At 37.7% G+C, this 24,274-nt stretch overlaps 1 protein-coding gene across 1 annotated transcript; it reads right to left on the reverse strand.

Moving 5' to 3' along the window:
* Positions 1–2,950: 2,950 nt before the first annotated feature.
* LOC121385768 (phospholipid scramblase 2-like) lies at positions 2,951–23,869 on the reverse strand. The gene is made up of 7 exons (XM_041516547.1): positions 23,620–23,869; positions 18,686–18,763; positions 14,647–14,842; positions 12,764–12,875; positions 11,568–11,670; positions 10,249–10,387; positions 2,951–7,041 (listed from the first exon to the last, which is right to left on the reverse strand). The coding sequence occupies exons 1-6, from the start codon at positions 23,786–23,788 to the stop codon at positions 10,296–10,298; spliced, it is 750 nt and encodes a 249-aa protein (XP_041372481.1). The 5' UTR covers positions 23,789–23,869; the 3' UTR covers positions 2,951–7,041; positions 10,249–10,295.
* Positions 23,870–24,274: the final 405 nt, after the last annotated feature.

Genomic DNA, 24,274 nt, shown 5'->3' on the forward strand with positions numbered 1-24,274 from the left:
TCTGAATGTACTTGTTAAGCCCTATGACCTGACCTGACCTGACCTGACCTGACCTGACCTAATGGAAAAATGTAGCAGGTTTCCTCTCTAAGATTATAAGTCAAAATTGTAAAATATTTGACATCCAGAATCCGATGGTTAATAATTCAATGTGCTCTAGTGGTGTCGTTAAACAAAACAATATTTAACTTTGTCATCTATGGGATTTGATTTGGTGGTATACATGTTGTAAATGAGAGTAGTTATAATTGGTTTTGCCAGGGGCGGGACGTAGCCCAGTGGTAGAGCACTCGCCTGATGCACGGTCAGTCTAGGATCGATCCTTTGTCGGTGGGCCCATTGAGCTATTTCTCGTTCCAGCCAGTGCTCCACAACTGGTGTATCAAAGGCCGTGGTATTCTGTCTGTGGGATGGTGCATATAAAATATCTCTTGCTGCTAATCGAAAAGAGTAGCCCATGAAGTGGCGACAGCGGGTTTCCTCTTTCAATATATGTGTGGTCCTTAATCATATGTCAGACACCATATAACCGTAAATAAAATGTGTTGAGTGCGTTGTTAAATAAAACGTTTCCTTCCTTCCTTAGTTGGTTTGCCAAGCCTGTCTCTTGCTATACAGTAGTAGTAGTAGTTTGGTCAACTGTGGTAATTCAAACCACAATTCATTACTGGTTGATGGAATTGCTAATGAAGCAGCAATAAATGAGCCGTATCTGGTGTCGGAATAGTGCCTGGCAATAAATACTTGTCATGGTACTCTGTGGAAGGAAGGAAATGTTTTATTTAACAACGCACTCAACACATTTTATTTACGGTTATATGGTGTCTGACATATGATTAAGGACCACACATATATTGAAAGAGGAAACCCGCTGTCGCCACTTCATGGGCTACTCTTTTCGATAAGCAGCAAGGGATCTTTTATCTGCACCATCCCATAGACATGATAGCACATACCACAGCCTTTGGCATACCAGTCGTGGTACACTGGCTGGAACGAGAAATAGCCTAATAGGCCCATCAACGGGGATTGATCCCACACTGACTGGCCTCGATGCTGTCGTGGTTAAGCTATCGGACATAAGGCTTGTAGGTACTGGGTTTGCAGCCCGGAACCGGCTCCCACCAAAAATGAGTTTAACGACTTGATGGGTAGGTGTAACTCCACTACACGGTCTTCTCTCTCACTAACCACTAACAACTAACTCACTGCTCTGGACAGACAGCCCAGATAGCTCAGGTGTGTGCCCAGGACAGCGTGCTTGAATATTAATTGGATATAAGCATAAAAATAAGATGAAATGAAATGAAATCAGTTTACAGACAGAATGATATGCCTCTGTGATGTACTGGTTAAGATGAAATCCGTTTACAGACAGAATGATATGCCTCTGTGATGTACTGGTTAAGATGAAATCCGTTTACAGACAGAATGATATGCCTCTGTGATGTATTGGTTAAGCTGTCAGATTTGCGGCTGGTAGGTACAGGGTTCACATCCCGGTACTGACCCCCACATAAAAGTTGATTTTAATTACTCGATGGGTAGGTGTAAAACTACTAAACTCATTTCTCTAACCACTAACAACTAATCATTAACATAATATCTTAGACAGCCCAGATATTTCAATGTGTATAAATCTTATTTGGATATAAGCATGAAAATTTAATTTAGAAAGAAAAATGCTGGTTGTCCCTGGTAATTTAACTGAACCATTTGGAGGAATTTACACTTAGAAAAGAAACAAAATGGCTACCATTTTAAAATAAAACATTTGCTCATAAAGATACTGATTACACATTATAACATAATAATATTTATTACCCATATGGTTCGAAATATCTTGGTACATATCAAAGTGATACATCCCACTAAAACGATTCAAAATTCAAAATTATTTTTCGGGACATAAACATAATATGAAATAGAAGCTTGTTTAATATCCTATAAGTATATGCTCTGTATATAGCCTCAGCTAATGTGGGCTGGCTATTGACACAGAGGTGATCTTTTTTTGGAGATAGACAGTGTAAAGCCATAACATTTCATCTAAACTTTCCCACTGCATACATGTAGCAAGGGTTATATGTAGACATTTTTAATATTTACAATTTCACTTTTATTTACCACCGCCAAGCCTATGTAATGTACTTTGTATCACTGCACTGACCTCTTAATGACCATTCCATCAACTGGCTGTGATATAGTTTCCAACACAATGTAGACCAATTTAATTCATTATTGGTTTATGGAGCTTGTCATGAAAGCAAACAACAAAGGGCGATATCGTGCATTACGGGAGACATTGAGAATGAAAGTTTCATTTGTTTAATAACACCACTAGAGCACAGCGATTAATCATCGGCTATTGGATGTGAAACATTTGGTAATTCTGACACGTAGTCTTCAGAAGTACCGATTATATTTTTCAATTAGCAGCAAGGGATCTTTTATATACACTTTCCCAATGAAAGTACAGGACATACATACTACGTACAGCCTTTAATCAGGGCCGTACCCTGATCAAAATCCGGGGGTGGGCACTATTTTTTATAAACAAATGAAACACTATAAAATTAAACCCTGAGATGTGTATGCTATTTTTTGGAGTAAAAAAAAAGTAAAGGTGAGATTTTCAGGGGTGCAATTGCCTTAGAGAGGAAACCTGCTACATTTTTTCCATTAGTAGCAAGGGATCTTTTATATGCACAATTCCAAAGACAGGATAGCTAACACATACCACAGATATATCAGTCGTGGTGCATTGGCTGGAACGAGAAATAGCCTAATGGGCCCACTGACTGGGATCGATCCTAGACTGACCGCGCATCAAGCAAGTGCTTTTACCACTGGGCTACACAGACTTCTTTTTCACTAACCACCAAAATCATCAACTGACTGTCCTGGACCACGAAGAAATGAATGAATGAACAGAAAGAATCAACCAGTATTCACAACACCACATTTATTACTAGTAAATTATAAAATATAATATGTAGTCCATGTTAAATTATGAAGTTATATACATGTATACTGTTTAAAAAATGTATCATTTCAAAAAGTAAAATACAAATAACAAGTTTTATAGGTTAACTGTAGGCATGGATCCAAGGAGAGACTCACGGGTCCTGACACCCACTTTCCCTCCCCCTAGAAAAAATTAGGGGTCGCAATCCTTGCGACGTAACACTGTCACAATCCAGAAAATTGTAAGTACTCTTTTGTTTGTAAATACTTGACCAACACTCAGACCTCTCAAGTCTCACGGTTTTCTGCAAAATCTCATGGTAAGCCGCGAAAATCTCATGGTAAGCCACGAAAATCTCATGGTAAGCCACGAAAATCTCACGGGTTTTTTCGAAAATCTCACGGTTTTTCTCTTGCGATAAAAATCCATTGTAGTTAAAAACAATTTCTGTTCTTGCTCAGTCGAGTTCTCAGCCAATCCGGCCAGAAATAACAAACAAAGTGAGAGGACAGGACACAACAATCCATATTTAGAAGATCAATGCCAAATAAGGTTATCGCTACCTGTCTCTCGCATTCAAGTTGAGAGTTTGCACATGTGACGTAGAAGTCAAAATTCCCTGATGTCACCTGTCAAATATTGCTTTGTACACAAAGAACGACCACTTTATTTTGCTTAGCACTTGATTATGTATGAATAGGTCAATCTCCATGTTTTTACTGAAATCTCCAGGTTTTTGGGCTTCAGTGTCCAGGTTTCCAGTGCCTTGAGGTGGAGAGTCTGAACACTTGAAAAGTTTTACTTTTAAAACTTTAAATAACTAACTTATGTCATACATCAATATTGCGCCACTTTATGTCAATGTGACATAACATCACAAATGACAATATAATAATTATATCGCTGTTACTTTAATAACTTCATTTAATAGAAAGATGAAATCTTAATCATTTTTTGTTCATATAGGCATTATCCTCTGCTGTGACAATACTCCGGTCTCAGTGGTGCAGTGGTTAAACCATCAGACTACAGGCTGGTAGGTACAGGGTTCGCAGCCCAGTACTGGCTCCAACCTAGAGCGAATTCTTAAGGGCTCAGTGGGTAGGTGCAAGGCCACTACACGCTCTACACCCTCCTGGACAGACAGCCCAGATAGCTGATGTGTGTGTGCCCAGGACAATGTGCTTGAACCGTAATTGGATATAAGCAGGAAAGTAAGTTAAAATGAATGTGACAATACGCATCATATGCAAAATTCCTACCCACCTCTCTCACTCCATTTGCGTCAGCACCACAGCCTAAGCAATGTCACCCCTGTTTGCCTTTACCTTGGATTTGCTAATTACATTTATTTTAATACTAGTATATGTGTATATGAAATATTAAAAAATGTAAACTATAACAATAAAACACAAATGCTGATACATTATACAATGAGATGTAATGTTAAAAATAAGCTCCAAGCTATATACAGAGATATTGTAAAAAATAAAATATTGAAAAACATTTAAGGCACCCCAAAAAATAAAATTAAAATGTTAAGATATATGGATGATTAATATTTGTAAAAATGGATCCGTTTGCCTTGTGTTAAATGATAGTCGATCGCAAAACCCATAATGGATTATGGGGAAAAGTTGAGCAAAGGCTTATTACTGCAATGGTTTCTACATACTGTACAGTGTACGGAACTCTATAAATAAAATATATAAAGTGGACAGACTTTCTTAATGGCTACATATTAATGATTTGTGGCTAGCTCTGGATAAACAGAAAGTTTCACCAAATTATCTACTAGACCTAAACAATTGCAGAAACACACTTATTTTTAAACAAAATATCATAAAATTATTCCGCCAAATTAAAATAAAATTTGCCAACTGATCTTGAAATTCACAACTGGCGAATTTGGCGAGTGCCAGAGCTAGCCCTAAACTGATTGGCTGTCACCATTTGGGACCGACATCTGATATTAGTCCTGATGATTGGCTGTCACTGTTTGAGACCGATAACTGATATTAGCCCTGAATTGATTGGCTGTCACCATCTGGGACCGACATCTGATATTAGTCCTGATGATTGGCTGTCACCGTTTGGGACCGACATCTGATATTAGTCGTGATTATTGGCTGTCACTGTTTGGGACCGACATCTGATATTAGTCCTGATGATTGGCTGTCACCGTTTGGGACCGACATCTGATATTAGTAGTGATTATTGGCTGTCACCGTTTGGGACCGACATCTGATATTAGTCGTGATGATTGGCTGTCACCGTTTGGGACCGACATCTGATATTAGTCCTGATGATTGGCTGTCACCGTTTGGGACCGACATCTGATATTAGTCGTGATGATTGGCTGTTACCGTTTGGGACCGACATCTGATATTAGTCGTGATGATTGGCTGTCACCGTTTGGGACCGACATCTGATATTAGTCGTGATTATTGGCTGTCACCGTTTGGGACCGATATATGATATTAGTCCTGATGATTGGCTGTTACCGTTTGGGACCGACATCTGATATTAGTCCTGATGATTGGCTGTCACCGTTTGGGACCGACATCTGATATTAGTCGTGATGATTGGCTGTCACCGTTTGGGACCGACATCTGATATTAGTCGTGATGATTGGCTGTCACCGTTTGGGACCGACATCTGATATTAGTCGTGATTATTGGCTGTCACCGTTTGGGACCGATATATGATATTAGTCCTGATGATTGGCTGTTACCGTTTGGGACCGACATCTAATATTAGTCGTGATTATTGGCTGTCACCGTTTGGGACCGATATATGATATTAGTCCTGATGACTGGCTGTCACCGTCTGGGACCGACATCTGATATTAGTCCTGATGACTGGCTGTCACCGTCTGGGACCGACATCTGATATTAGTCCTGATGACTGGCTGTCACCGTTTGGGACCGACATCTGATATTAGTCCTGATGATTGGCTGTCACCGTTTGGGACCGACATCTGATATTAGTCCTGATGATTGGCTGTCACTGTTTGATGTGTCATGTGAAACATGCTATACACTGTTAAAATTATATGAACTTCTACGAACTTGAATAATGTTAAGTAACCCACTAAAACAAAAAGACATTACCGTAATAGAAGATAAATTTTAAGATTTTATAATGATTTTCTCTAGTTGTTGTTGCAAGATTTTTCACTAAGACAGTAGTAATATCAGGCATCGGTTCCAAACAGTTATACTAGTGGTATTTTTGGTCTACAGGTTGAGTTGAATGTAATGTAGGAATTCTATTCCATATTCTTTCATAAGAATGAATTTACAATATTACGCTCAGCACTGCAGAAAAAACACACTGTACAGGGTATACATACAATCAGATCTTGTTTGCCATATGTGGAAAAAAACCCACTGTACAGGGTATACATACAATCAGATCTTGTTTGCCATATGTGGAAAAAAACCCACACAGACTAAAAACCCACACTGTACAGGGTAGGGTATATAACCACATTGTATTTGCCATACGTGGAAAAAACCACCCAAACAAACAAACAAACAAAACACAAAACAAACAAACACAAAACAACAACAAACAACAACCAACATACTGCATAACGTTTAAAATCAATCTTGCTATCACATCAGCATTTATCTCAAGGTCACTTTGTCAATAAATCATTGTTTATATCCAGTTCAGATTCCAGCCGAGCACCATAAACATTACTATTGTGAACAGTTAATTTAAATGTATATATGTACTATAAATCATAACATATTAGCAACATAGAACTTTAGTGAGGTCAATAAAAAAAATATATATATATTTTTTTTTTAAATCATACAAAAACCCAACCAAAACAAAGCATAACCCCACAAAAAAAACCCAAAGCAAAATAAAAATAACCAACCAAAAAAACAAATACGCTTAAGTTGTTGGATCAGCTGAAATAATGTTTTTGACAAATCTTGACGTAATTCAGTTTACACACATCAATAGTATGTAACCATTATCGGTGTTAAACAAAATTTTCGTGACAATGGGTTGGTTATGTCTTTTCAAAGTTGGCTTTGTTCAAGTGGAAGTGGTACCTAAAAAAAAAATTTCAAAGATTTAAATTAGACGTCTTTTTAAATAAGACGTCTCATTTCTCGGCACAAATTCGACTTGTACCCCACCCCCACCCCACTTTCAATAGCTAGGGTTAGGGTTAGTCTTAGAGCCTTTGAAATAGACGGGTACGGGTCGAACTCTTTCCCATTTCTCCTTCACCAAACCTCACTTCTCCCTAATGTGTCTAGAGGGGGAAGTCCATTCTCCCTTTTTTTCTAGCTAGCTTAAACCCTGGGCTATGACGTCTATATGGCGTGTGCTGTAATGACATCATAGCCTACGATGTCTTTACGATTTCGCAGTGCTAAGATAGCTTTGAAAATCCCCAGCCTGTTCAATGGGCATATATCACATTTTGATGGAAACTTGTCATATTATTGAGTAACATAACAATACCTTCATGGCCAACTTCGAAATCTGGAATTTGGTGTATATATATCACATTTTGGAAATTAACTTCATATACCTGGTAACTATTGCTTTTCATTGCGGAGGAATTTACTCACGTAATGTTTTTCTTTTCTTTTTGTTTTGTTCTTATGATTATTTTTCCATAATAAATAATAAATAAACAATCAGTATTTAGTGACGTCAAACAATCAGAACCATTTGGAGGAATTTACACTTAGAAAAGAAACAAAATGGCTACCATTTAAAAAAATAAAATTTGCTCATAAAGATACTGATTACACATCTATAACATAATAATACTTATTACTCATATTGTTAAAAATATCTTGGTACATATCAAAGTGATACATCCCACTAAAATGACAAGTGGGACATAACACTTTGTGAATTGTATAAAAGCAGATATGTTTGTAATATACTGTCAAACTTCAAGAACTCGAAATTGAAGACGACAGAACTCATTCACATTTAGAGAGAGTGAGTTTTGAAATTCACATGGAACTCCTTAAGAAAATTGAACGGCTTCACTCCATAATGTGAGAAACAAACCATGAATGTAAAAGCAAAGAAATAACAAAATAAAAAAGTAAAGTAAAGTTTGCTTTATTTAACGACAACACTAGAGCACATTGATTTTTTATCTTATCATCGGCTATTGGACGTCAAACATATGGTCATTCTGACACTGTTTTTAAGAGGAAACCTGCTGTCGCCACGTATGCTACTCTTTTACGACAGGCAGCAAGGGATATTTTATTTGTGCTTCCCACAGGCAGGATAGCACAAACCATGGCCTTTGTTGAACCAGTTATGGATCACTGGTCGGTGCAATGGTTTACACCTACCCATTGAGCCAGGCGGAGCACTCACTCAGGGTTTGGAGTCGGTATCTGGATTAAAAATCCCATGCCTCGACTGGGATCCGAACCCAGTACCTACCAGCCTGTAGACCGATGGCCTAACCACGACGCCACTGAGGCCAGTAAAGAACAAAATAAAAGACATAACCGTTATATTATTTTGAGATGTTCAAGTTTTTGAGGTTTTAGTCTCAAAGTTTATTAGTACCAGTTTATAAAAGAATTTGGCCCAGAACCAGTTTTAAAGTTCAACAGTTATCAAAAGATTGAAGTGTGACAGATTATGGAAATTTGATCACCTGGCGAAAAACAGGAATAATAATATGCATGTATATTATGAAAGTTTGTTCTTGTCTTGTTTCACCATTTGTTTCTTCAATTAACAAATTTATAAAATCTGTAACCAATATTAGGCGGGGATTCAGGCCACCCTATTTTTGGTGAAACAATATATATTACAGAACACACACAAAAAAAGCAAACTTATGCCTTCCACCTGTTAAGGACTTTTGAAACTGATCTCCTATGCCAAATATATTTACTCTTGTTTATTTTTAAAAATAAAATTTGGGCTACTCAAAAATTGCACAGGCAAGTCAAAGTGCTGCCATGACTCGCCCGAATGACAAGTAAAAAACCAAATCCCAAGTGCACACCCTGCAGCTACATTTCCCCGTTAGTAGCAGTGGAATATAACAGAAACAAATTGGCAGAATATAAAAAGGTCGACAGTCCTCAAAAGTATTGAACAGTACATCTGGTTAAAAATAATTGTTTGTAATATTAATTTTTGTTTATCCAGCATATTTTTGTTCATTCTAATGTCTACAAAAACAGTACAGATCTTTGCAGTGCGTCGTTAAATAAAACATTTCCTAGTGCAAGAATTACACTATCTGAACCATGAACATTATTCCAAAAGGCCATATTTTAACAGTCATTGAATATATACAGAAAAATATACTTTTACATTAAAATACACAATATAAAATACATGTAACATTTAAAAAGATAAGTATATGACTAAATACAAAAATAAAAAGCATTGAAACCTTTTCAAGCATGCCTGACATGGACCCAAACTTTTATTATTATTATTTATAACAATAAAGACATAAGTGGTATTAACAACAAACTGGGAATAGGGTAAATTGATAAAAAGGCAGGGCCAGGTTTAAACAAACAATAAAATAAATGAAGTTGTTGTCAGTCAAGCATGCTTGACATGGGCATAAGTTTAATTCAAAAGATAACAGTTATTATATTTATACATTTGTGGTGTCAACAAAAAATTAAATTAGGGCAAATAGATTCAACACTACAGATTAACAATCAATAATATAATTAGAGGAATATACTGTTTAGAATACAGTTTCAACATTAGATTAAAATTACACAGTTACTGGGAATATGTTTTTAAAATATTGTGTCAACACTGTAGATTAAAATTACTGGGAATATGTTTTTAGAATATTGTTTCAACATTGTAGATTACAATTACACAGTTACTGGGAATATGTTGTTTAGAATATTGTTTCAACATTGTAGATTACAATGTTGATCGACATTACACAGTTATATATTTTTTAGAATATTGTTTCAACAATGTAGGTTAACAATACACAATTACTGGGTGTTTTTAAAAACCATCAACTGACATTTTTAGAATATTGTTTCAACACTGCATATTAACAGAACACAATTACCAGAATATGTTGTTTATTATAGTCTCAACACTACAGATTAACACCACACAATTACCAGAATTTGTTGTTTAGAATATTGTCTCAACACTGCATATTAACACAACACAATTACCAGAATTTGTTGTTTAGAATATTGTCTCAACACAATTACCAGAATTTGTTGTTTAGAATATTGTCTCAACACTGCATATTAACACTACACAATTACCGGTATGTTTTATAGAATATTGTTTCAACACTGCAGATTAACATTACTCAATTCCTGCTGTACTCAAAGTAGTTGAAGTCGATGAGAAATGTTGCTCCAAGAAGAATTGCCTTCGTCAAAACATCCATGCCAGATGGGACTGAAATAAACGAGAAGTGAATCTGTTAAGGACCACACATATAATGAGAGAGAAAACCCACTGCCACCATGCAATGGACTACACTTTCCGATTAGTAGCAAGGGATCTTTTATATGCACCATCTCACAGACAGGATAGTACATACCACAGCCTTTGTTACACCAGTTGTGGAGCACTAGCTGGAGCGAGAAATAGCCCAATGGGCACACTGATGGGGATCAATCCGAAACCGAACGCACATCAAGCGAACGCTTTACCACTGGGCTACGTCCTGCCCCACGGTTATATGGTGTCAGACATATGGTTAGGGACCACACAGTTAATGAGAGAGGAAACCTGCTACATCCTGCCCTACGGTTATATGGTGTCAGACATATGGTTAGGGACCACACAGTTAATGAGAGAGGAAACCTGCTACATCCTGCCCCATGGTTATATGTTGTCAGACATATGGTTAGGGACCACACAGTTAATGAGAGAGGAAACCTGCTACATCCTGCCCCACGGTTATATGGTGTCAGACATATGGTTAGGGACCACACAGTTAATAAGAGAGGAAACCTGCTACACCCTGCCCCACAGTTATATGGCGTGAGACATATGGTTAGGGACCATACAGTTAATGAGAGAGGAAACCTGCTACCGCCACTCTTTCTGATTAGCATCAAGGGGTCTTTTATATGCACCATCCCACAAACAGGATAGTACATACCACGGCTTTTGTTACACCAGTTGTGAAGCACTAGCTGGAGTGAAAAATAGCCCAATGGGCCCACTGACGGGGATCGATCCCAAACCGACAGCGCATCAAACGAGTGCTTTACCACTGGGCTACGTCTTGCCCCCACACTGGCTGGAACGAGAAATAGCTCAATGGACCCACAGACAGGGATCGATCCTAGACCGACTGCGCACCAGGCGAGCTCTTTACCACTGGCTTACGTCCTGTCCCAACAGAAGGACAGCACTAGACAAAACCTATAGTCCCCATCTGGCTGGAACGAGAAATAGCTCAATGGACCCACCGACGGGGATCGATCCTAGACCAACCGCGCACCAGGCAAGCTCTTTACCACTGGGATACGTCCTGTCCCAACAGAAGGACAGAGACTAAAGATATAGTCCCCTCCTATAGAACTGTAGAGCATTAATACATCAGCAATCTGTGAAAATAACTCACAACGCAGAGTAAAGTCGTTAGCTGCTCCGAACACTTCCCTGCAGCCGCCCCAGTGTTTGATGATCTGTCCAGTCTCCACCGACTCATCTTCGCCACGGAAAACCTGAAAACAATCAACAATAATTAAATTTCTGTGACATTCATTACCACATAACGTCATCCCATTGGTTCAGATGTAGCAATGGGAGTTTGTTAATTTCTCAAATTACATTGTCAGCGAACGCCATATCTGATGACGTCATTTTAGATGAGCAAGTTGTCTTACTGAGTTGTTGTTTATGGACCAAAAATAATTCAAAATAAAGTATGAAGTTTTAGTGTTATTATTAGCCTGTATGATTCAAATTTATTTACAAGTATTGTCTGTTATTTCTTTTACGTTCATCTGGGTACGAACCAAAAAATACCATCCGCAAACTTTTGTGGATGACTTTTTTTGTTCATACCCCGATGAACCTAAAAGAAATAACAGACAATCCTTAAATAAACTCACTATTTACCATTATTATTATTGATTTATTAACCTGCTACATTTTTCAATTAGCAGGATATGATTTTGTTTTACCCATCATAATATTCTATTAATAGAAATGGTTGGTTGCAGGATAAAAAAAACCCTTTACTGTTGGGCTGAACAAAAACGTTGATGCCATCACTGCCACTGAAATATATAATATAATATTTTTCATATTTTGTCTGTGAGAAATATTCTGTATTAGTGTAACAAACCATACTATTGGATGATTTGACGCTTACAAACCAATGACAATGTTGGTACTAAAGATGACGTCATCACGATTTGGCAAACACACAAAATGAAGGAAGGAAATGTTTTATTTAATGACGCACTCAACACATTTTATTTCCGGTTATATGGCGTCAGACATATGGTTACGGACCACACAGATATTGAGAGAGGAAACCCGCTGTCACCACTCTTTTCGATTAGCAACAAGGGATCCTTTATGTGCACTATCGCACAGACAGGATAGTACATACCACAGCCTTTGTTACACCAGCTGTAGAGCACCGGCTGGAATGAGAAATAGTCCAATGGGCTCACCGACGGGAATCGATCCTTGATCGATCGCGCATCAGGCGAGCGCTGTACCACTGAGCTATGTCCCGCCCCTACAAACACACAAGATGACGTCTCGTAAAGGCGAGACAAAAATAAAGAGAGAAAAAACAAATACCTGGAAAATAACGTCAGTACAGCATTTGCAGTAGCAGCATTCACCGAGGATGGTGAACAGCGGAGTTCCGTTCATGTCAAACACTTTGTAGCGTGGTGTCCAACACGTCCAACTAAAACACACAACACAGCCACAGTTTTAGAGGGCACCAAATCTGACACGATAAATGTAGTGCCCAAATTAAGTATGCCCAAAACAAACAAGCCCAAATTAAAGGGACATAACTCTAGTTTCAACCCATGAAAATTAACACTAAGTTTAGATAACGGGACAGACCCTAGTTTCAACCCGTGAAAATTAACACTAAGTTTAGTTAAAGGGACAGACCCTAGTTTCAACCCGTGAAAATTAACACTAAGTTTAGTTAAAGGGACAGACCCTAGTTTCAACCCGTGAAAATTAACACTAAGTTTAGTTAAAGGGACAGACCCTAGTTTCAACCCGTGAAAATTAACACTAAGTTTAGTTAAAGGGACAGACCCTAGTTTCAACCCGTGAAAATTAACACTAAGTTTAGTTAAAGGGACAGACCCTAGTTTCAACCCGTGAAAATTAACACTAAATTTAATTAATGTACAAACCTGCAACACATTTGGATAAAGAATGAAAGAAATGTTTTATTTAAAGACGCACTCATCACATTTTACTTGCTCTTATATGTCGTCAGACATATGGTTAAGAACCACACAAATATTGAGAGGAGAAACCCGCTGTCGCCACTTCATGGGCTACTCTTTTCGATTAGCAGCAAAGGATTTTTTATATGCACCATCCCACAGACAGGTTAGTACATACCACGGCCTTTGATATACCAGTCATGATGCACTGGCTGGAACGAGAAATAGCCCAATGGGCCCACCGATGGGGATCGATCCCACACTGACTGCACATCGAGCGAGACATTTGGATAAAATTACAACTGAGTGAAACATGAGTCTGTGACTTGGAAATGGTGAAATACCCTCTAAAACTAGAATCCATAACTGATACATCTCAGACACACGTGAAAAATGCATTTTGTGATATTAAAAACACCAGGATAATCAAAAAACACTTCGAATGTAAGGAAATGGATAACCTAAACAATACAATCTAAGTAAAGTATAATTTTAGTTATTAAAACCAGCTCTAATAGTAAAAGATTTAAAAACTAGGGAATGTACAAACATGATTAACCTGAAAACATTTCACCTCAAAATCAATGGAATGTTTAGCTATAATTAGATTCAAATAACCTGAAAACATTTGTGAATATATACACAACTCTTTACCAGTAAATAATAACATTATACAGGCCTTCACCTGAACCTGTTTTAGTAGTAGTCCCGTCGGCTACTAGGTTGTAAAATCGGGTAGCCTTCAGCAAAAATTGGTAGCTCCATAATTTTAATAAATTTTAAAAAGAGAAAAGAGCCAAAATCATTTACTTTTAGTTAAACATGTTGTTTTAGCATCTTGTTGATTGCGGAGTAACTGGATGTGCCAAAAAAATAATCTAGTAGCCTGGCGGACTACTGGGTTTAGACATTTGGTAGCCCGAGCAATAAATGGGTAGCCAAAACACCCCGGGCTACCACTAAGGTTGAGCGCTGACATTACTGCACTGAAAAGACTGTGGTGTTTTCAGAACAGACAAAAAGCCTGTTGTGGCCAAATTATTAAGATCTTAAGTCTGAACATCAAACATTTACAGTTTCATTACCACACTACATGTAGCCACCGATGACAAGTCATTACATAAGACGTTAGAAACCTATTTATGTATATTTTTAGCCAAATTAATTGTTTGTAATGTTTGATACATCAATAAATTTGAAAAAAATTACAAAATATTTATATAACTTGATTCAAGTATTCCAAAAATATATACTGTAACCACTGACATTTGCTTGATGGTTGCTATGGGAACCCCAGCCGGCGAATGGATCTCCATCTCCTGTAGACAGCAGCACCAAAACATGCTGCCTTGACAACGGAACGGCCGGTGAAGCTGTATCAGGTTCTGACCGTCGTTATCCGTGATGTTCATCACAAACGGTCTCGCCGTCCCGCAAACCTGCCGAGTGCAGCAGTCCGTGTCTGAAAAAAAACATGAATTTCACAGAATTAAACATCTGGGCCAGTGCTTATAAAACTTTTAGAGTCCAGACTCAATCTCAAATGACGTCACATGCATGCAATTTGTATGACGTTGCCATGACGTGACTGTCTTAGACAATAGAGTCTAGGAGCAAGACGTAGCGCTTCGCTTGATTTGCAGTTGGTTTGGGATCGACCCCTGTCAGGGGCCCACTGGACTATTTCTCGTTCCAGCCAGTGCACCACAACTAGAATATCAAAGGCCATGGTATGTGTTATCCTGTCTGTGGGATGGTTCATATAAAAAATCCCTTGCAGCATTAGAAAAATGTAGCGGGTTTCCTCTGATGACTATGAGTCAGAATTACCAAATGTTTGACATCCAATAGCCGATGATTAATTAATCAATGTGCTCTTGTGGTGTCGTTAAACAAAATAAACTTCTATTAGTCTTAAGTCTAGACTGTAAAAGTTTTATAAGCACCAGGCTAGGTCTACCATAAGGTGATTCGGTGAAGAAATTATTTGTTATTGTATAACCAGGATTACAGGGTTGAAAATTAGCAGTCGCCCGGTCGCCCGTGGTGACCTTTATTGGTTATGGGTGTTTAAGAATTTTACAAAGGTAGTCCATTAGGCGACCATTGATATTAGGGTCTGCTGAGTATGGTACCAGTTAAAAAACAAAGACACTGATACTGAACTGAATATGACAAAACACATTGCATCTGTTGGCGCAGCAGAAGACATAGAATATGTTCTATATTTTAAGAGTGCCAGTTTCAGCTTCTGTGGTTTTGGGCCGGGTCTTCTAAAAATAGAGCTCAAAACGTATTGAAGACATTGCATGCATTTTTTAAATCTAGAACGAATGAACGAATGAATGTTTAACGACACACCAGCACGAAAAATACATCGGCTATTGGGTGTCAAACTATGGTAATGGAAACAAATAAGGTGATGATCAACATCAACAGAAAAATTCAAGATATAAATAAAAACAGTGTAAAGAACTGTGCAAAATACAAATATCACAGAGAGATACTGACTTTTACTCTAAACTTCAATGTGTGCTGTATTGGCCATTCTCAAAGAGAATGTTACACCCCTGCACCACGGTGAGGTTACAGCACGCGCAGGGGTTTTTAAATCTAGAAGTCGTCGGCTTATTAGAATGGACTGGATACACCATAATTATCTAGTAGAGCCACTATTTGACAATTGTTATTCAATGTTATGGTACAAAAGGAATCATATTTAATTGGCTTACATTATTCTGGGACAAAATCAAAATCTATCCTGTAGTTTTAACTCACACTAACGTGAGCACATGCACATATACACAAATAACTATGACCTTTTCATTACTACAGCCCAGGGCTTATTCCAAAGGTCAATAGACCTCTTTCACATTCCCATTAAGCATGTGCGTGAAGAGTACCATCGCTTGCCGAACTGGACGGTATCGAGGCTATATACAAATTAGGGGGCATGATCGACAGTTGTCATGAGCATCGTGATTAGCTTCGTACGAGCTGTGAATCTCTAGTGACTAACGTACATATTGCGTATAAGATGTTAAAATGGCTGCGAAAAACAGTCTAATAAAGTTTACATCGGAATGGTTTAAGACCAAAAGCAGTGAAACATTAACTTAGACGAAGTCTCTGGAGCCGCCTGTCAAGGGTATTTTAACAATGCAAAATTAAAAGATTCATACAATAAAATTAACTTTAGTGGAATGTGTTTGCTACTTTTAACAATTAGAATTATAGTTAAATATTCACGCGGATTTACCAGTGATGTTTAATTCTCCACATGTATCAGTATTTAAAATTTAATAAAATATGCCTCCCCTTCCCCCTAAAAAACAGCAACAAAACCCCTAACTCACATAAACCTTTATCACAGCTCAGTCGTACTACTAATCAATGTTAGGCCTACATGTCTATCCACAAATTATTTATTTATGTATTTATTTACTTATTTATTTCTCTTATTTTATTTATTATTTTATTTTATTTTCACTATCATTTATATCAGATACATACAACTTCACTTGAAATAATATCTGATATTTACGAAGTTTTAAAACATATATGAGCTGTCACACACAAAAACCAACAACTTAGCATGACATCAGAAACCAAGTAAACGCAGCTCTAAGTTTGATGTCGCATGTAAACACGGAAGTAAAAGTTGACATGCTGTTTGCATTGTTTGTTTTGAAGAATTTAGAAGATGACATTTACTTCTTTACATGAAGATCAATTTGAAGTAAACATATATCTGTATGTACATTAGTGTTGGGCTACTATTTTGTACCTGAGAACATTGGTCGAGATCGTTAGCGATACCATTAGTACTTTGATACACATTTACAAGCATTTCATGTAAACGGAACTCATCAAATATGAGCGACGTAGGTGCTGAGCCGTAGACGGATGGGGGGGGGGGGGGGGGGGGGGGGGGGGGGTCCCCAGATATATATATGTGAAATTGGCCCCTGAACTGCTATTTAAAAGGAACAGTGAACCGAACTTCTTTAAAACCAGACTTTCTACTTGGTCCTGTGGGTGTCTATGTTACACTGTAGTTTTTTCTTAGTATTTCATTTCTGAAATGTTTAACATTCACCGAGATGAACATACATATAAACCAAGTTTCATTGATATAGAACATGTATTTTATGAGAAAGGGGCCTAAACAGAAAACACTTAATGTTGGAGCTCCGTGCAAAATTTTATGACATCATTTTTTGACTTGGTCAAGGTTCTACAAAAATTGTCTGATTCAACAAACACATACACTGCTCAGTCTTCTTTATTTAACCCGAACAGAAATCCTTGTTCTGCCCTCTTCTGGCAAAGGTCTGCTAGGACCTGGCTCCCCAAATCATGAACCTGTTCATGGATTCTTAGAACCCAAAGACACCTCGGTTGTTTTACTAACAAACCTTTCACAAGCTTTATTTGCTCGTCTCTGAACTTTTTTTTTTTTTTTTTTATCCCACTGCCCCCTTTTTTTCTTTTTATTCCTTTGAATTCCATCTCATTTCTTCCCGATCTAGCAACTCATCCTATCTTTCAATTTTTTTGCTGTCCACTGCCACATCCCAGTCCTTCTCTCCAACCGCGACAGGTGTTTGTCTCCTGTGGCTAGCAATGCCACACATCTGTCATTCCCTATCAGCTTTTAGCTGTGGGCTAAGTCTGACCACTTCTCTGAACTTTGTCTTTGAAATTCGTCAAACTTGGAAACCATATTAAATCTATTTTGTTACTTGGGTTATACATTATGACAACACTACTGTCAGTTTGGGTACTCGATGCACTATGACAAAACTACAATTGGTTGATATACTGTGTAGTAAATTATTTATCCTATAACTTACCCATGATATCCACGTCATAAACCCATGTGATAATGTAGTGTATTAACCCGGTTAATAATGGTATGCAAATTTAAAAGTATATGCAAATTTGCAAGGTCTCTAGTTGTTGTCAATGGGTCATTTGTTTCCAAGCCAACAAGACCTGTATATCTGCGCGTAACATTTTATAAGATTTAGTTAAAATGTGTGACGTCAAACTAATTTGTCACGATCGTGATGACGTCATATTACCGATGGTAGTATTGTAATTTACTAAATATCAAATGAAAATGTTATTTTAGAAGTGTTATAGGAGAAATAGAATTCGCTACTCATATTTTTTAATATATAAAATATCAACCTCGTCTAGTTAATCGGTATTTGTCTCGGCAGATTAACATAGACTCGGTTGATATTTTCCATATTAAAAAACACTTGTGACGAATCCCCTACGTACATAATCAATTTACCTTCTTTTGCAAACATGAACTGCTGGTCCGAGGTGTTACAGATTCTGTATCGGTTGTTTTTCTCCCAGCCAACCAACACTGAAATGGAAGAACAAAATTATATGCAAATAATTATGATGTTTATGCCACCGAGGCCGGTAACACTCACTAAACCAGCTGAGGGCTCTCTGTAATCTAATAACACAGCCCATTGGGCTATTTCTTGTTCCAGCCAGTGCACCATGACTGGTATTATTAAAAGACATGGTATGTGCTGTCCTGTTTGTGAGATGGTGCAAGATCCCTTGCTACTGATGGAAAAATGTAGCAGGTTTTCTCTCTGAGACTATATATGTCAAATAACCTAATGTTTGACAACCAATAGCCGATAATTAATTAATCAATGTGCTCTAGTGGTATCGTTAAACAAAACAAACTTTAAACTTTTTAACTAATAGCACAGCAGACAGAGGATGTAACTTATGAAATCCCATCTGTCTAGGTGAAGGATAAAAAAAACCCAGAGCAGGCTGAGCCCGATGGCCTTGACATGCAGATATCCTAGGTTAAGTTGGAGCCTGCTTGTGTCAGTAATAAAAACCTGAGCAGGCTGAGCCCAATGGCCTTGATAAGCAGATATATCTTAGGACGGTTAGATATCTGGCACTTTTGTGGTGTTGGTGATGCTCCGAACCTATGGCAATTTATATCTCAACGACAGCAATTACCATCGGTGCCATCATTAAGTTTGAGCCCTGTCTGTGTCTAAGGCTGAACATGAGAAAGTTATTACACGGCTGCCCTATACAGTTTGATAGCACAAACCATGGCCTTTGTTGAATCAGTTATGGATCACTGGTCGGTGCAAATGGTTTACACCTACCCATTGAGCCTTGCGGAGCACTCACTCAGGGTTTGGAGTCGGTATTTGGATTAAAAATCCCATGCCTCGACTGGGATCCGAACCCAGTACCTACCAGCCTGTAGACAGATGGCCTAACCACGACGCCACCGAGGCCGGTATATATATATATATACAAGTGCATTTCATGATAATACCGCTATGTCTGTCATCTACTGTCATGTACCTACAAGGCATAACACATTTTAAACTCATACCAATTAACGATTATCTTTTATTTCCTATTTACGTTCATCTGAGTATGAACCAAAAAAAAGCATCCGCAAACTGTGTGAATCGGCAAAGCCATTCTCACATAAGTTTGCAGATGATTTTTTTTTTCATACCCAGATGAACGTAAAAGAAATAACAGACAATACTTATAATTAAATTTGAAACATACTTACTAATAATAGCACCGATAACCTAACCACAACACCAGCCAGTTATTACACGGCTGACCTATATAGTTTGATAGTCTACCTGCCTTCAAACTACTTTTAATCTTTCATTTCATTTTCATGCTTATATCCAATTAAGGTTCAAGCATGCTGTCCTGGACACACACGTCAGCTATCTGGGCTGTCTGTCCAGGACAGTGGGTTAGTTGTTAGTGGTTACTAGTTAGCGAGAAAGAAGGGGTGTAGTGGTCTTACGCCTATCCATTGAGAAAAAAAAAGAAAGTTTGTTTTGTTTAACGACACCACTAGAGCACATTGATTTATTAATCATTGGCTATTGGATGTCAAACATATGGTCATTTTGACACAGTCATAGAGATCAAACCCACTACGTTTTTTCCATTAGTAGCAAGGGATCTTTTATATGCACCATCCCAAAGACAGGATAGCACATACCACGGCCTTTGATATACCAGTCGTGGTGCACTGGCTAAACTCGCTCTGGGTGGGAGCCAGTACAGGGTTGTGAACTGTGTACCTACCAGCCTGTAGACCGATTACCTAACCATGACACCACAGAGGCCGGTTATGTATTCCTCTTACATATCAGCTTTGGTAATCTAATTCCGTCTGACAACAGATGTACCAGACTAGCTGCCATAATATATACAGCTACATGCAATACAATAGGAATGAAGGAAATGTTTTATTTAAAACACACTCAACACATTTTATTTACGGTTATATGGCATCAGACATATGGTTAAGGACCACACAGATATTGAGAGAGAAAACCCGCTGTCGCCACTTCATGGGCTAGTCTTTTCGATTAGCAGCAAGGGATCTTTTATTTGCGCTTCTCACAAGCAGGACAGCACAAACCATGGCCTTTGTTGAACCAGTTATGGATCACTGGTCATTGCAAGTGGTTTACATCTACCCACTGAGCTTTGTGGAACACTCACTCAGGGTTTGGAGTCGGTATCTGGATTAAAAATCCCATGCCTCGACTGGGATCCGAACCCAGTACCTACCAGCCTGTAGACCGATGGCCTAACCAAGACGGCTGGTTATGTATTCCTCTTTCATATCAGCTTAGGTAATCTAATTCCGTCTGACAACAGATGTACCAGACTAGCTGCCATAATATATACAGCTACATGCAATACAATAGGAATGAAGGAAATGTTTTATTTAACAACACACTCAACACATTTTATTTACAGTTATATGGCATCAGACATATGGTTACGGACCACACATATTGAGAGAGAAAACGCGCTTCATGGGCTAGTCTTTTCGATTAACAGCAAGGGATCTTTTATATGCATCATCCCATAGACAGGATAGTACATACCATGGCCTTTGTTACACCAGTTTTGGAGCACTTACTGGAACGAAAAATAGCCCAATCGGTCCACTGAAATTTACTAGCCACGATCACAAATTCACTAGCCCTACTTTACTTGAAGTTAATACAATTTTACTAAATAACAGTAATAATCAGATATATCACCTAAACAGGGAAATAGAGCTTAAAAACACTAACATTGCGGGGTTGAGGTAGGGGCAGGATATTCATATTTACAAAATAGACTTAACTGCAACATTTGACAAATGTTTTTCACTAGCCGTCGGGCATGGCAACAGTAGTTATTTACTAGCCCAACACTGAATATCACTAGCCATGGAAGTGGGGCTACCATAATTTAGAAGCCCTGCTGGATATCAAACATTTGGTTGTTCTGACATATAGTCTTAGAGAGGAAACACGCTACATTTTTCCATTAGTAGTAAGGGTTCTTTTACATACACCATCCCACAGGCAGGATAGCACAACCAGTAATGATGCACTGGCTATAACAAGAAATAAACCACTGACAGAGATCGATTCTAGACCAACTGTGCATAAAGCGAGCGCTTTACCACTGGGCTACACCCCACTCTAATTTTGGTGGAGTGCAATCATCTAAAGGAAACTAAAAAAGATATATTTGGTAGAAGAAATGTTATGGAATCATTTTGATTCCATCCTGAACTTTTGTTGCAATTTCTTTGTGATACTGAATTTTATTCTAAATTTTAATTTGACCTATCTGTGATATGTATATATATTTATTACCCCAGCGGTCACTCATAACGGAAAATATTTTCCATATTTTCTCAGTGAGAAATATTCTGCATTGGTCTAACGAACAATATTATTGGACAATTTGACCCATACAAATCAATGACCTTGTCGGTACTAAATATGACGTCATCACGATTTGGCAAACACACAAAATGACGTCATGTAGTTTAAAGAGTTTGCGTGTATGGCTCTCTGTTTTTGGTGTTAAATTTATAACAAAATGTCATTTTAATGCAATTCCTTATAGATTTTATAGCAGAATAAAGAGAACTTTTGTTTTTGAAAATTATATATGAACGTGATTAAATTACAAAGTTATAGCAATTCTGAGAACAGTGCATAAAGTGGTTTAAATTGTTTCTATACAGGTTGGCCTTTCGTGCATGTGCATCGAAAATAAAGGCTTTTAGAGACAAAATAGCTGAGGTAATAAATAGAATAACAAACTCTGTACCAGATATTATCAAATTTATGTCCCTTGTGAAATAATTTTCATTTGTCACTCACTAAAGCTCGTGACAAATGAAAATTATTTCACTCGTTTATTATCCTCTCTCTCTCTCTATATATATATTTTTATTTTTTTTAACACATTTATTAATCATCGGCTATTGGATGTCAAACATTTGGTAATTTTGACATATTAATCCTAATTATCCACAAACTAACCCTATATAACTAACCCTAACCCTAAATCTTACTCTGTCTGACCGTAACCCTAATACTAATAGTAAAACGAACCCTAACAATAGGGGGTAACGGTCTGATATTCTACCCTATCCAGTGGCAACATATTTTTTTTTGGTAAAGCCCCTAAACTATGGAAATTTATATCATGGCAAGAGCAATTCATGTCGGTTCCACCGTTAAAAGGACATTCCCGAGTTTGCTGCAATTTTTATGATGTTATCACCTAACAGAGCCTTTTTAACGATTGTAATTACATATCAAATATATTTGTCTGCATAAAATATTAGTGGCTGTATATTAGACATGTTTCTGATCGTTTTAATATTTGTACTAGGTTAGATTTCATTTTATTTCCAAAAATATAATTTTTTCCTAAGTAAGAAATTATTTGAAGACAAAGTGTTGAAAGTCCAGTTTGGGCTTGTTACAAATATTAAGACAACCAGAAAGACATTTAATATACTATTCTAAACCAGAAAATATATTTAATAAGTAAGTTTAATAGTAGAAACATTTTATTAGTCGGAATCATCTTACAATGCAGTAAACTCGGGAATGTCCCTTTAAGTTCGAGCCCTGCACGCGAACTTCAATACTAGTAACTATAACCCGGCCCAATACACACACCAATCTCCACCGTGCAGTTAACTGTTTATTCACAGAAGAAAACGGAATTTGGCTATCAGTACATTAAAATAATACTGTGTGAAAACATTGTATTACATCTCAAATGTTGTTTTGTGTCGTAATAAATGACACCGATTGCAACACCTCAAAACTAGATCAAAACGACTGTCGGTCGCGGTCGATGCTATTTTTAGACGCAGTTTACCTTCAAGCAGTTCCATTTGTTGATGTACCCGTACTTCTTCAATAGCCCCAAGATACGCCAAACCCGGAGGGAAACCGGCTGGAACGACGACTGTTGGGGGTGGTGCGGTCATCATAGCGAATTCCTGACCCTTCTCCCCGGCCTGTGGCTGAGTAACGACCGCCGACATGGTTAAAATCCAGAGATTTTTTACTTACGTTTGTTATCGTTTAAAATTAACAACACCCACCCAAACAAGCCCAACTAGTATGGGGGAAAATGCTACGGACAAATACGAAAACCTCCGAACGCCTGTTCGCTTGAATTCGGTAAATTCCGATGGAATCTATGAATATGTAAACTACACTACGACATGAAATCTGGTTGAAATATGATAATAAGGGGTATAATAATATACTAATAAATACTACTACTAATAATAAATAATAAACAAACCTACACAATTATTAGCAACGCACTCAATATATTTTAATTATATTTTATATAATTATGGTGTAAGAACCACATAGATATTAAATTAGAGGAAACCCAGGGGCAGATCCATGATTTTGTAAAGGGAGGGGTCTCAAAATTAAAAAAAACCCCAAGGGTAATAGGAGTTTGTCATAGGCAAATAAATCAAGCTCCAAACAAGATCTGTAGTAGGGTAGGCTGG

The sequence above is a fragment of the Gigantopelta aegis genome, chromosome 12, assembly GCF_016097555.1.
Source record: "Gigantopelta aegis isolate Gae_Host chromosome 12, Gae_host_genome, whole genome shotgun sequence".
Lineage (NCBI taxonomy): Eukaryota > Metazoa > Mollusca > Gastropoda > Neomphalida > Peltospiridae > Gigantopelta > Gigantopelta aegis.